The 14851-nt window shown below is 35.2% G+C and overlaps 1 protein-coding gene across 1 annotated transcript; it reads right to left on the reverse strand.

Moving 5' to 3' along the window:
* Positions 1 to 1178: 1178 nt before the first annotated feature.
* Positions 1179 to 13282, reverse strand: LOC107040432 (rab11 family-interacting protein 2). The gene is made up of 7 exons (XM_015260520.1): positions 12879 to 13282; positions 8309 to 8347; positions 6113 to 6359; positions 4831 to 5206; positions 4175 to 4458; positions 3263 to 3698; positions 1179 to 1845 (listed from the first exon to the last, which is right to left on the reverse strand). Exons 1-7 carry the CDS (start codon positions 12907 to 12909, stop codon positions 1669 to 1671), a joined length of 1590 nt encoding a protein of 529 aa, XP_015116006.1. The 5' UTR covers positions 12910 to 13282; the 3' UTR covers positions 1179 to 1668.
* Positions 13283 to 14851: the final 1569 nt, after the last annotated feature.

Genomic DNA, 14851 nt, shown 5'->3' on the forward strand with positions numbered 1-14851 from the left:
CCCAATTTTGCAAACCTAAGCGGTCCCACGGTTTTCTGCACCAAATGCCATTTTGTGCTCATGGATTACTACCACTAGTAATCTTCGGTTCAAACGCCTGAGCTGGGCTTGCAGAAGACCGTGAGATTGCTTACCGTTTTGGTGATAGAAGACACCCTGGGACTGCTGATGGCATGTCTGGATGCGAAGAAAGAGAAATCATATTTCTCCTTTCTTCCACCCAGGCCTTTTGAGCACGTCCGGTGTTAATTTCAACAAAAACGACGTATTGGTCGACCCAATACGTCACAGATGTTATGTCGATTTTTCTCTTAGTACAGAATTTAGTTGCATCGGGAAATAATAAAATGTGCAAAAGGAAATATTGCTAATTGCGGGGAACTACGTTGATTGTATCTTTCGTCGAATTTCAAAAACGGGAAAATTTGGAATATTGGGTTTTTCTCTAAATTTTTATGATGGTACGGAACAATTATAATTACTGTAAAGTGGGAGTTACGTATACTCTCGCATATCTACTTTCAAATTATCATAATCCTCAGAGCACTCAAACCATTGGACAAAGCCCTCTACCCGCCATCGTTCGAACCCAGTCATTAATCGCCTTACGGAACAACCGTTGGTAAAGTCTAATCCGGCTTTACTCCCGCTCCGAAATGTATTTTGAATAAAGGAATAGGTAACTAAGTGATGTTACAAAGTGAAAACTGGTATATGTAATATTATATATTCTACGAAAAATCATTAGTAATTCAATAACATTTTGCAAAGTTCATCGCATGCATAAGGCCCTTGTTTCAATGCTCCATCAGTTCCTCTTTCACATACCCATTTACAACATGTTCCCTTCCTATAAATACGATAAAAACATTACATACTTTCCATCGGAAATTGAATTCTTCAGAGGAACGAATGAAATTCCAAATCCCCTCATAATTCTTTCACTCAATAGTTTTGCTGGGAAGACGCAAGAGTATATTTCAATCTAAATGACTAATTATCAGTCGTTGAAAGCCATCAACATAATTTTAGATCAAAATAATTGCAGGTCATTTTGATCATGAGACCTTCAATCATTCAGTTTAATATCATAAATGAGAAAAAAGTTCTTTAGTTAAAATTAGTTTTAGTTAAATGTAATACAGGAAATGGGAGTTAAGTAATGTCACCGCTGAAAATTGGTATACGTAATATTATATATTTTACGAAAAATCATTAATAATTCAATAACATTTAACAAAGTTTATCGCATGCATAAGGCACTTGTTTCAATACTCTACCAATTGCTCTTGCACATACCCATTTACATGTTCCCGCCATACTAATACGATAACAACATAACATACTTTCCATCGGAAAATAAATTCTTCCGAGAAACGAATGAAATTCCAAATCCCCTCATAATTTCTTCCAACTCAATATTTTTTTGGGAAGACGCAAGAGTATCTCAATCTAAATTATTAATTATCAGTCATTGAAAGCCATCAACATAATTTTATATCAAAATAATCGCTGGTCATTTTGATCATGGAACCTTCAATCTTCATCGAAAGTAACTCCAACCAAATCGATAGGCATTTTCATTGAATCATCGTTCAGTTTAGAATCATAAATTAGGAAAAAGTTATTACTGAAGTTGGGGCAATGTTAGTTCGGAAGATCGACGATCTATTGCTTGGAGGGCGAGGACAAACGTCTGTTCGCCTGGTACGGGTTCTGCAGGAGTCGTGGGGAGCATTCGATCACACGTAACAGAAGGGCATCGATGTAATCCTCGAGATCTGCCAGACGTTTCCTTTTATCGATTACTTCACTCTGAAGTTTCAGCGTCAATTCAATGAGATCCTGAAGGCAACGACCATTTAATTTATTAAACTTTTTTTATTAAGAAACGACGAATCCTTGAAAATAAAAACTTAGGCAATATCTCGCATCGCAAATTAAAACTCGAACATGGTGGACATCTCGAACGAATGGAGAAGGTAAGGCGGTTTTCATGAGTACAATGGTCTTGTGTCGAATTTTCATGAAGCCCGTCTGTCAAACAAAAGAGAATTGAATACTATTCTATGTAACATGAGTAAACCCAATCATAATTGTCCAAATTAGTTGGGTCTGAAGAAAACAGAATAATTCTACTCAGGGATCACCATCAATATTAAATTTCTGGAATATTACAAGGATACATAAATGAAAGTTTACAATATGCTGATTAAATCCTATCGCAAAAAGGAGAAAGAAAATCGAACTCAATATATATCTCGAAAATCTGGAATAAGCGTAAGCGTAAGACTGAAACACGCGCGGCCGATCTCGTTTTACAAATAGTATAATATTAATAAACTATTTTTTTCGATTAATGATGAATTAAAAATTTGATAATATGGAATTGTAAATTTACCATTGAGTGAATAATTCAAATGTCTTAAAAGGAGATTTTCGATTACACAAACAATCGTGAATCTTCATACTTCAATTATTGATTAATAAAATAGTTGAAAATTTGAATATTTGAATTGATGATACTTGAGTAATCAAAAAATTTATGAGTGATGTTAACTAATTGACGGCTACAATATTTGATGGTAATTATATTTTATGGATTTGGCTACCCCTGATTCTACTTTCTTAATATTGCATTTACTAAAGTTATCTTCGAACAAAGTTGATTAGAATTAATAGCTAGAATTGTGAGATTATCTCACATTTTTTACGTTGAGATAAGAGAATCTGAATGCCATATTAATAATAATTAATATTAATATCCAAAAACAAAATTTCTGATATGAGTGAAAAGAAACTGAGACTCAATATTCCCAATTGAGTTTTAATTTTTAATTTGGTGCTGAAAACAAGAGATGACAATATTCTATGCACGAAATTATATTGATAAGATGAACAACAGATAAATTGAATTGCCGTTTGAATTAAGTACGAATTGATACAAGTGTAGCAACAAACATTGAAGTTCAGAAATTCACACCCTAAAGTGTATTCTAAAAAGAATTGAATTGTAATTATGATTAAAATCTTATTCAGGGAGCATAAGAATTAGAACATGCGAAATAATTTATTGTAATATGAAAATTTAACGGCTGAGAAATTTGAACATATGATTCTCATCGATCGTATTGCTTTTTCCAATGAGAATGATTATAAACAATTAATTGAAAAAAGGACTATGGAATCTGGCAGGAAAAGGGCATCAAGGGTGGCGCTAGTTAAAATGAAAAATATGATAGAATTTAAATTAATGAAGTACCTCTCTGGTCTTTCCCTCGAACTGCTGGAGTACCTCAAGTGGAAGCCGACTCTTGCCTCCCATATTATTCTTCATACCGTCCTCACCACCAATAATTATCCTCTCAGAGGACAATTGTTCGTCAGTGAAATCTTTTCCTTTATTCTCCTTATCCTTCTTCTTATCTTTCTTTGACGGCTTATCCTCCTTGGGACTTCTCATGTATTTATCTTCTCTGCGATTTGGACTTTTATCTCTTATAAAATATTTGTCATCCTTGGAATTTCTTTCTTTAAGTTTATCATCCTTTGGCCGCTTTGAAGTGATTATTTCTCGTGGTGCAGGACTCGGTGGCTCTGGGGTATCACGGTATCTTGAGGTTGGGGATGGGGATGCTGATGGGGATTTCTCACTCGGCTCCTCTATCACAATCTTTGGATTTGTCTTGTTATCCCATCTGTAATTAATACAACACTTGTTTCATTAAGATTAATTTATACTGAGGGAAATTAATAGTATTTAAGTATAAAAATTTAATTTGAAAATTCAAAATTTTTAAACACGAGTGATAACATGATTCAATGAATTATGGGCATAAAACAAACATTTTCTGTTTAAATAGGTAATATCAATTTTGAACTATGGACAATAAATCATCAATTTGTTAAATTTTTCTCAACCAACACGCATGAAAAAATTTGATAGAAAAACTTGGAGAGTTTAGCAGATATCGAATAGAATTTTCACCCACTGGGTAGCCATGTGTGTAAAGGCTAAGACTGGTAACCTAATGGTCGTGGGTTCAAACCCGACCTTCGGTGTTTGTTCGCTTTTTCTCCAATTTCAATATCATGAATTTCTACTCGAATAGAATTTTCGAGTGAATTTCCTAAGTTTTTCTAATATAGAATATTAGGGAATTCTAAAAATCACCTTTTGATGACATTGTTCCCCTGTATTCCATAAAGCTTTCTACCCCACTCGTCCTGATCACGATCATCAATCCTCGGAGAGGAAGAATTCAAAGGGGAAGTGATCCTCGGTGGTTTGTTGGGTGCAACATTGGTCGGTGCTGGTGGTGGTGTGTTGGGTTCAGTTGTCACACGAGAGAATGAATTCTGTGAATTATTCGAATTTGTTGAAAATGTCGGTGTGATAGCACTCGACACTGGTGCATTCAGAGACGACGCAGAACTCTTGTGTGACAAATCATCAAACTGAAAGATATAAAGCTCATTTTATGATTGTTTTATCAGCTAGAACGAGTTATTAAACACTGAGAGAAAAACGAACAGGTTCTCAAATAAGTCTTATTAGGACTTAAAAAATATAAATCATCCATTTCTAAATATTCTAAATATAGAATAAATATTGTTGAAAAAATTATTTTGAAACCAATATTCAGAAAAAGGTAAAAAATTTCAATGTTGGAGCAATGTTGAATTCAGTTTAAAATACATCGTCATAGAAATTCCATTCGGAAGCAACCTGCTAATTTATTAGCAATGATAAAAGACTATAGTGCCTATTTTATGACGAAACCAATTAACCACTTGTTTTTCTTCTCAGTGAACATTATTGAATCTTACGGTAAACTCATCATCATCCTCGCTAATGACCCCAGGATCAGCTTCACCAGGCTCCTGCCTCGAGGGCCTAATCTGGTGCTCCTCAACCTCATCAAACTCGTCCTTATCCAATTTACTTTTACTCTTTCCCTTGACACGATTACCTATGGATTTTGCTAATTTTTTCAAACCCTTGCGCTTCTCCAAGCTACCGATACTCAGTAAACTACCCCCGATTGATTGGGCCGCTGTTGATAGTTGTCCTAGTGAACTTTTGTGTCGCTCTTTTCTCGTTAAATCTGTTAAACTACCGGCTTTCACGATAAATCCAATTTTAACCTCCAGCGCGCCACGATTCTTCGTATTCTCCTTTCCTGGTTTACACTCGAGGGTGTACCTGTTGACAATATCAATTGGCTGTAAAGGTTTCTAGGTGCGTCAGGATTAGCTATCGTTTTATTGAGGCATGAGTAGATCGTTATATGAGCCCCACACCTGGGGCTAATTGCAGTTGAAAGAGAATCGTAAGAGTCGAACGGGTTATCGCTCGGGAAATCGAGGATGAAGAAACTCATCAGAATATTTAGAGAGCACTGTTGGAGAAAGTTGAATTTCATGGGGAGTTGAGCATCAATTTTGAGGAGAGTGACATTGAATTGAATTTAAGCGAATAGAATTATAAAATTTCAGTTTTCACAGGAAATTCAATGAAATTTCGCATTTTTAGCCATGGGGAGACGAGAATTTCTCAAATTACTTGAATTTTAAATCGAAACACGGATTTTCAGTATCAAATTACGCTGAGTTTTTGATTAATTATAAATTCAAGAATATATCCATGTGAATTTCCCTGATTTCTGTCAATTTTCATGAAATAATTGAACTGAAATTCACAGTTTCTATTGATTTTTCCATCGAATTTTGAATTTTCAATGACGAAATTCTTTGAAATTAAAGTGGAACCAACATGTGATAACAAATTATAAGAAGTGTACTAAAAATTTCAGCCAAACATTAAAAACAATGAAGATCAGAAAGACCAAAAGATTAATTGTGTTCAGAAAAAAATTCGATAAATGTTCCAAAATTTTTTTTATATGTCATCATCATAATTATAAATTTTCGTATTTACTGGATTCCTGTTTTTGAGGAATTGCTCATGGCAATTTCATATTCAATGTTCCTCCGTGTCAATATTTTCATTTTTTTTCAATTCAATTTCTTTCGTGAAGTTTTTTGCAATTTTGTAAAATCCCCATGTATCTCTAAAAATAGAACGAAGAGTTGTCTAGAGATTACATACCACCTATTCCGCGGCCTCTCATAGACATCAAAGCTGGCCAGTGGCACGCTGATCATTCCCAAAAATTCATCAACCCCGAGAAAATTTCTGTGCAACGCTGTCAGCACAATTTCCGCCTTGTTCCCTTGGGATGGAATTTGCAGCTCGCATTCTTCGTGCCACTCGACATTCTCCGATGCTTTTTCCTTCACCGACGTTTGATACTTCTCTTTACCAAGTGCTATCGTCACGAAGCAGTCATTTGTCTCTGTGAAATCAAAAGTAACAAATGTGGCTTGAACCCAATACCAGGACAATCCAACACAGAAAAAAAGTTTTGATTCTTCTCCGCAATTTCTCCTAGCCATAACAGTCATAAACAGTCAGCGGTTTAAATCAATTTATCAAAAAAAAATTCATAACAAAGATAATTCTTTCTGCGCCGCCGTTTCTAAATTACTAAGAGTCCTTCATCAGGTCAAGTTATTGAATCTAAATGTCCATCGACGTTTACAGTCCGTTGGTCGCCCTATGAGCGTCGCGCCACAATTTTTCCGATTTTTGTTTCCGAATGGAAGCATCGCAATCTTTCGATTTTCACACTCTCAATTTTGATTCGAAATGATGTAGAATGGTTTGAAACGTAAAAATACGAAGTTTGGTGACCATGTCAGTATGTGATCACGTCCACCGCTATATCGCCCCGGTGGTCAATTTTTAGAAAATTGAATAATTAAGTGGCTAAAGTAATTCCAAAAAATTGGAAATTTTGTCAGATTGTAGGTCCTAATGTAGACTAGCTCTGTGCAAAATTTCTGCCCGATTGAGCTAATAGTTTTTGAGAATAAGCGATTCATTTTTAAATCGTTTGCCGCAAATATCTTCAAAACTAGTGGACCGATTTCGATTTTTTTTTTCAAAATATTTTTTTCGATGCTCCCTATCTTAATCAATCAAAACATATATATACCCATTCATACAAAGTTTTCCAGATATTTCCGTTTTTCTGTTTTTTCATAAAAAAAAAACGTTGTAAACACTCTAGCTTGTGCAAAAAGCGAGATATCAACTTGAAATTTGGACAGAAATAGTATATTTTGATACAAGTGCGACGGGGTGGCGACGAGTGTGAAGATTGGCAGCCCGAGGCTTCGCCTCGGGCTGCCAATCACACGAGTTAAAACACCCCGTCGCACGTGGGGTGCACGCTCCGCGTGCCTAAAAGTCCAATTTCCGCCACATTGTGATGAAAAATATTGTTCGTAACTCGTGAAAAAATGTTTTTTAGCTCGTGGGATTATATCACTCGCCAAAAAACACTTTTTTGCACTCGTTACGAAATATACTATTTCATAATAGAAAAGTCTTTTCGTTTACAAGTTTCGACTTTTCGTTTACTAGTAAACGAAAAGTCGAAACTTGTAAACGAAAAGACTTTTCTATTATGAAATAGTATATTTCGTAACGAGTGCAAAAAAGTGTTTTTTGGCGAGTGGGAGGTTTATATCACGAGCCGACGGCGAGGATTAAACTTTTTCCTCGATTTTTCGTCCTTAATTTTTGTGTCCGACATTCCTGAACTCATTTTTCCCCCCGTGAATCATCAACCATTGGGTTTCATCACTCCTCGACTGAATTTCAAGAACAACAGGTCAAGTGGGCGGGTCAGTTACCGAAATTAATCGTGTCATGTTTGTATTCAAACACTCAGCGAATATTTCCAGAGTTACGAGACACGTAATCATGGCCTCAGAAATGTGATGAGTTTAGCAAATTCACAATTAATCTCCATTATTATTATCGCCACGGTCATGAGTCTACCTGAAACTAGACTCCTACAACAGGAGGGAATTGTATTACTCAATGTATTATACACGGCGGGGAATTCAAGCCCACGCGGTGTACGAAAGTTTTCCCATTATAGCCATCAATTTTATTTCATCTCCTCATTAGGCACCTGCAGTCATCTCTACCTGTTGTCACCACAGGCCATGATCGCATTATAATTTTCATCAGGACAGACAATACAAGCATAACAATTTCTCATGAATTCAACGAATGAATTTCAATTTTTGTTTTATTTATCATTTCAAAATCCAAGTGAAGAGTAATACTTCATATTTTTTGGCTTTTGGGACCATTCATTTGTGGTGAACTGATGAAATAACAAAATAACGAATTTCCTTCGCAAAATATTTTTATTACAAATCTACTTACGATGCTTTCCCTTGGTCAACAATCCTTTCGCTCTCTGAACTAGAAAAAAAAAAGAGAAAAGAGATTAATCCCACATATCAAGCAGTGCAATAACGCATGAAGTTACTGGGTGCACTGAATACCAACAATTAATCATTTAATAATTACGAGTCACGACAATTCACGACGGATGCCAATCACGACATCCTGTCACTATTCGATTCCACCCATTCGATGCGTATCGTATATTTTATAAACTAAAATAACGTGTGTGTCATCTAACAGATGACAAACATCGGATCGCATTCACAGGAAATCGTTCATCCTCGAGTGTCAGTTCTGTGGAATTTTTTATTCCGAATGAAAGCATTGGATTAGTCAAATTCGAAATTTCCAATTTCTTGCGTCATGATAACTAATTTGGGCCTCAGGTCTTCAAATATGCTATTTTTAGAACATGTCTGGATGTATGTGTGTATGTGTGTGAGTATATGTGACCGATAGTTTTTCGACGATAACTGAAAAAATAATAAAAAAACTGAAAAAATAATTGTTTAAGGATATCCAAGTACTTTGATAATTTCTTTTCCCTGAATGAATTTGAATCTTCATATTGAACCGTTAGAAAACATTTTAAAAATCTGAAAAAAGTTGGAATGTTTACTTTTGAAGGAAGATTAATGAAATAATCTAAACATTGCCATTTTTTAAAATTACGAGCATTGTCTATAAATAATTTATCACCGATCAATTTTTCACCATAAAAAATATTTATTCATTTGTGAATCGTAAAAAATTTATTCATATTCAGAATTGTACCAGAAACCGATTTCATGCTTAAAAAGTAATGTTTCCGCAAATTTCAACAATTTCAATTATTTATCCATAAACAACAAATGTTAAAAAATAATAATTCTGTACCATGTGTGATTTGAATGATACTGAATATTCATGGTTTTTTTTTCAAATTTGGTGATTGAAAATTGTTGAATCTATTGTGTGGTCTGTACTAAACGGTAAAAGATATGAAAATATCCTTTAAGAGATATTTAGTGGAACATCGGAGCTTTCATTTGAGCCCCATTTAACTCTTAGTTTCCAGACATTTTACAATGATTTTATTATTTAAACTTTGCAGGTTTGAATTTGAATCTCGATATTGAACGGTTAGAAACATTTTAAAAATCTGAAAACAAATTAGAAAATTTACTTTTGGAGGAAGGTTGATGGTATAATTTACAAATTGCAATTTTTTAAAATTACTTGCGTTTTCTATAAATAATTAATAAACAAGCAATTTTTCACCACAAAAATCATTTGTTCGGAATCGTAACAAATTTACTCATATTTAGAATTGTACCGGAAATCGATTCCGAAAGTTTAACCAATTTTAATTATTTATTTATAAACAACGAATGTTAAAAACGTATAATAATTTTATGCAAAATTTAATTTTAATGACGCTGAATATTCATGATTATTTTCAAATTTGTCTTTGCAATCCTATCGTAATTTAATTAAGAAGTTTGATGATTGAATATTCTCCATTTTTTTATATTCTCTATTTTTCTTGAGGGAAAGGCCGACTGTACGTGACTTCTACGTTGATGCACACGCTGAGTGCGTCTCTGGTATGTCGCTCGCACTCATCAAGATTTTTCCATTCCCCGTTTCTCTCCTTCCCCTCTGCATTTTTACCTCGCCCCTTCCTACATTCGTTTTCATTCTTCCCTCCATTATTCTTCGACACGCGTACACAGAGGGTGATTCAATGATAATTTTGTGGAGAATAAATACAATATGTAAATTGAAATAATCTGTGAGAATATTCTCCGCAGGGACGGGCTATTTATCCTCGAGTGGATTTACCTGAGAAAAGATACATCGCATCCGACTTTTTTTTCTTCCTCTCGTGTGAAGATCGTTGAGGTACATATACAACAAGAAGAAAACGTGCTCTCGTTTGCGTTACAAAGGGGAAATCGACGATCCGGTTTCCCTAGCTATTCAATCTCCCTATTTTCATTTGCACGAGAAATTTGCACGTGAATTTACTAGAACTAGCGTTTGGAATTAGAACATTTTTGGGCCTTTTTTAGGACGTTTGTATTCCGAAATCTGAGTCATTTTTTGTGTCTCAAATTGAGATATTAAAGCATGCATTCTAGAAATTCTAGGTGTCTTACTCGAGGATCTTTTGTTCCAAAGTTGTGATGTCTCATCTGTTTTTCCAAATACTTCATTCCTTATTTCTCCAATCATTGTTTCACTGATACTTTTGATTACGTGACAAAAAGCGGCTAAGAAGCAGAATTTGATAGGAGTTAGCGCATAAGATTAAAAGAATTTTAATAATGAAAAATACAGATGAAAAGTATTTCTCCTTAGAATAATATTTAACATTTTCTCGTCCTTATGATCTTGCAATGATACAATATTTGAATTTATTTGACATCTCTCACCCTCATCATCCCTCCAATCCTATCAATAAAATCAGAACTTCAATAAATTGAAAGAAAATGGATAAGTCATCAAAGACGTCTCATGATTCCATGTCTTAATGGGGTTGATGTCTTGTCGTAGTATCATTATTATAAATAACTAGTGATTGAATAGTCTTCAAGTGTCTTGAATTGCGACAGAAAAGCGATGTCTTAAATGCGGTGATCGTATTCCAAGATATGGAAATGCCTCGTCTATAGGACATCTTACTTTTAGACGGAGAAAAATGCCTTATTTTAAGACACTCGAAATGAAGATCCTTTTTTTAAAACTTTTGTGTCCCCAAATTTAAGTAATTTCTATTGTCTCGAATCAAGACATTAAGCCCTGCATTCTAGATATTCTATGTTATGCCATGCAATAAGTCGAGTTTATCGTTCTTCAAACTCGAATTCTGCGCGGTGTGACATGAAATATTATAGATCATTCGGGTATAAACTTCGTTTTCGACGAATGTAACGTTTACAGGCCGAGCCGAAGGCGAGGTTTTTACTCGCGAAATTTGTGCTCTTGTACTCTAATGTACTATGACACGGAGAAAATGATTTGGTGAATTTCACCAACTAGTTGTTGAAAAAATGAATTACCAGCAGTTTTTGAGTTTCAACAACTAGTTGGTGAAATTTAACAACTATTTAATTAAAATTCAGAAAAAGATTTTTCAATTTTATTCGACAACCATTTGTTAAATTTTCAATAAACGTTCGGCGATTTATTTGATTCATCAAATTTAACAAGGAATTGTAGATTATTGCGAGAATATCTTCTTTCACTGATAATTCAGTAGCGAAGCAGTAAAACGGTTGAAATGGATTTTGACTATTGGTCAGTTTTCACTACATATCTTGGAATGTCAGGCAGATGGCAAATTTTTTGTTATAACTTTTTTCGTAGAGCGAATTGAGAGCTACGAAAACGGTAATTCCGAAAATTTCACTATTTCCCTCAGATTCAGAGATATTCCTCAAAAACAGCTGAGAGTTATGTCGACTTGAACCGTTTTGCCGCTTTGCTACTGGATTATGGTTACGTGAAAAATAGCGGTCATGAAGCAGAATTTGAAGGGAGTTAGGAAACCAAGAGTAGAAGAATTTTTGTGCTGAAAAATACTGATGAAAAGTATTTCTGCTTATAATAATATTTAAGGTTTTTACACCCCTCTAATCTCGCAGTGTTACTATGTTCAAATTAGCATCTCCCATGCTCATCACCTTTCCGACCCTCTCAATAAATTCAGAACTTCAATCGCAACAATTTCAAGTGTTTTGAATGGAGACAGCAGAAATGTCATAAATTAGATGACTTGTATTCCAAGACATTGCAAAAACGTCTTGTCTATCAAACGTCTCGTTTTAAGATGCCAAAAATCTCCTATTACAATACATCCGAAATGTCAACCCGATAAGACACCTTTCACTATCCAACGTCTTAAATTAACCCATCTCGAAGTAAAGTGGCAACACCACTGAGATGTGGGATCACTCATCCCAGTGTTATTCTCATCTCTCTGAATGACCGAAAATTCACGTGAAAGCATCTCCCTCAATTCCTTCAATAAACTATCAAGAACTCTCGACGATGACTGTACAACTCGGTGTCGTCGTACGTAACGGGTTAGTTGTTGGCTTCCGAGGTAATATACAAAGAGACAAAGTGACTCGAGAGGAGTTGGCACGTTGATGTGATTTTCTAAATCCAGAAGACCAGTGCAGTATCCCCGTTGCCCTGTTTTTTCCATCGGCGCGCAAATTAAAAGAGACACGAGAATGATTGAATTTATGATGGGCCCGTGGGCAGGAAAAAAAAATAGATCATTGAATCCACATGTTCGTAGAGCATGTTCACTTACGGTACATTGACTGAGCTGACCTACCTACCCACTTTATCAACGCCTCGTACTGCCCTTTCCCCCGGACCAATGATGTTTCAATAATCAACATCACTCCATCCCTCGAAATTAAATCGTTAAAGAGTTCAAGGTCGCTGACATCATTATAACCCATTACCTTGTCCTCTCAAACTAATGTCTTTTTCATCATTAAAACGACGAAAGAACCTTCGAGTAAATGATCAAATAACGACAGCCTACCTGTTACTTGTACATGCGTTGGACTCCACATTTTTAACTTCGCTCTGACAAATATTATTTCATCGGTGGCATTAGTAAGCCGTCAGGAATTTTTTTCTCTCCCTTTTGTGTCGAACCCACAATTTACTATCGACGATTTACACTAGATCCCATGCCTGCTGCACAGATATTTATCACTCGTCTGCTGACGCATCACAATTTCGCACCTTTAGATTTTAGTGGTCGGTGGATTTTTGGTGACAGTTTGTGCCTTGAACTATTCTTACTTGCTTATTTTTTCGGGGGGACGTGTTTATTTGGGAGTAATCGGGGTAATGACAGGTAATGTAACGATGCGACACCTGGTGGAACCGTAAAGCTCCGTGGATCACGGACAACTATTTCCACATGCCATGTATCGTCTTTCTTCGGTACCTTGCGCGGTTTCTACCCATTTCTACATTCATGTTCAGGTTGAATGTGCCAACGCGCAACTCTGTTGGCGCAGCCACTTCCAGTTGATGCTTCAGGGACGTAACTTTGAAATTGTGAAGCCTCAACCATCGGTTCATCGATGATCGTGTTGGAGCCAATCTCGCAATCTCGTCGCTATGAGGTGTTCTAAAGCGATCGATTGATTGGGGAATTGTGAAAAATGAGGGGAAAATGATCCGAGTATTTTTCATATGCGATGTCATGACGCTGATATGACATGGAGAAGACTATTGAAAGGGGCGATAAGACCGGAGACAATTGATTTTAATTGCGAGATAAACTGTTGACGCACTACTTAAACCGGTCGAGTGGGGCAAGATGATTTAGTAATTAATTTTGGAACGCAAGGTCGCGGATTCTTGGGTATGAATTGAGAGGATTCGTCGGATAGTTCTGTGGATGAGGTACTGTTGGTACCTGCGCAGCGGTATGCAAAGGTGTAACGGTTGCAGCTGTTTATTGTGGTTTGCTCGGAAAGATTGTGGGAGGCGATTTTGCATTAGCTCTGTGCAAAATTCAAGGAAATTGCGAATGTTTGAGTAGAAGGAAGATTCGAATGCCTGCAAATTATGCAGACTTTTCATTCGATTACATATTGAAAAATATATTAACCTGAATTTTCCTGATTTATATTCATTTTCATGGAGTAATTGAACTCAAATTCAGTTTCTAATGATTATTTCGTTAAATTTTAAAATTTTTAATGATTAAACTCGATTTTTCCAAAATGAAAAGTTTTTTGAGACAATAATCCGTCGATTTTCCATTTATTCTTCCCCCAGATGACTATCAATTTTCAGGAGAGTAACATTGAATTCGATTTAGGAAGAACAAATAATAGAATTTCATATTTTACTGGAAATTCAATGAAATTCCAAATGTTTGAACAGCAGGAAGAAGAGAATTTGCCAAATTATTCTGACTTTTCATTTAGTTGAAAATAAAAAATAGTATATTTCGTTACCAGTGCGAAAAGAGTTTTTTGGCTCGTGGGAGATTTATAGCACGAGTCGAAGACGAGTGCGGAAACAACTCTTTTCCGCACTCGTAACGAAATATATTATTACTTGAATTTTTCTAATTTCTATTAATTTTCCTGGAATAATGAACTGAAATTCACAGTTTCTATTGATTATTTTTAAAAATTTTAAACTTCCAATGATGAAACACGATTTTTATAAAATGAGTTTTTTTAGTCATTTATCCGTCGATTTTCCATTTATTCTTCCCCCAGATGATCATAAACCAGTTGGATGCAAAAATGTAAAAAAACATGATTAGAATTCAGCGTTAGCAAAAAAAATTTTAATTTGATGGACAGTTGACTATTAATTTTCAAGAGAGTGACATTGAATTCGATTTAGGGGAATCATTTCAAATCGTGAAAGTTCATATTTCACTGGAAATTCAATGAAGTTCCGAATTTTTGAGCGCAGGAAGACGAGAATTCAGCAAATTAGACAGACTTTCATTCAACTGAAAATTCCGAAATATATTTA

This window comes from Diachasma alloeum, unplaced genomic scaffold (assembly GCF_001412515.2).
Source record: "Diachasma alloeum isolate Michigan unplaced genomic scaffold, Dall2.0 Dall_scaffold_00335, whole genome shotgun sequence".
Taxonomy (NCBI): Eukaryota; Metazoa; Arthropoda; class Insecta; order Hymenoptera; family Braconidae; genus Diachasma; species Diachasma alloeum.

Excerpts from the sequence above, each read along its gene's own strand:
- LOC107040432 (XM_015260520.1), bottom strand. The coding sequence starts at position 12,909 with ATGTGGAGTCCAACGCATGTACAAGTAACAG. Across the intron at positions 6,360-8,308 it reads GTTGACCAAGGGAAAGCATC|AGACAAATGACTGCTTCGTG; the intron begins GTAAGTAGATTT and ends TTGATTTCACAG. Across the intron at positions 4,459-4,830 it reads AGGATGATGATGAGTTTACC|TTTGATGATTTGTCACACAA; the intron begins GTAAGATTCAAT and ends TATATCTTTCAG.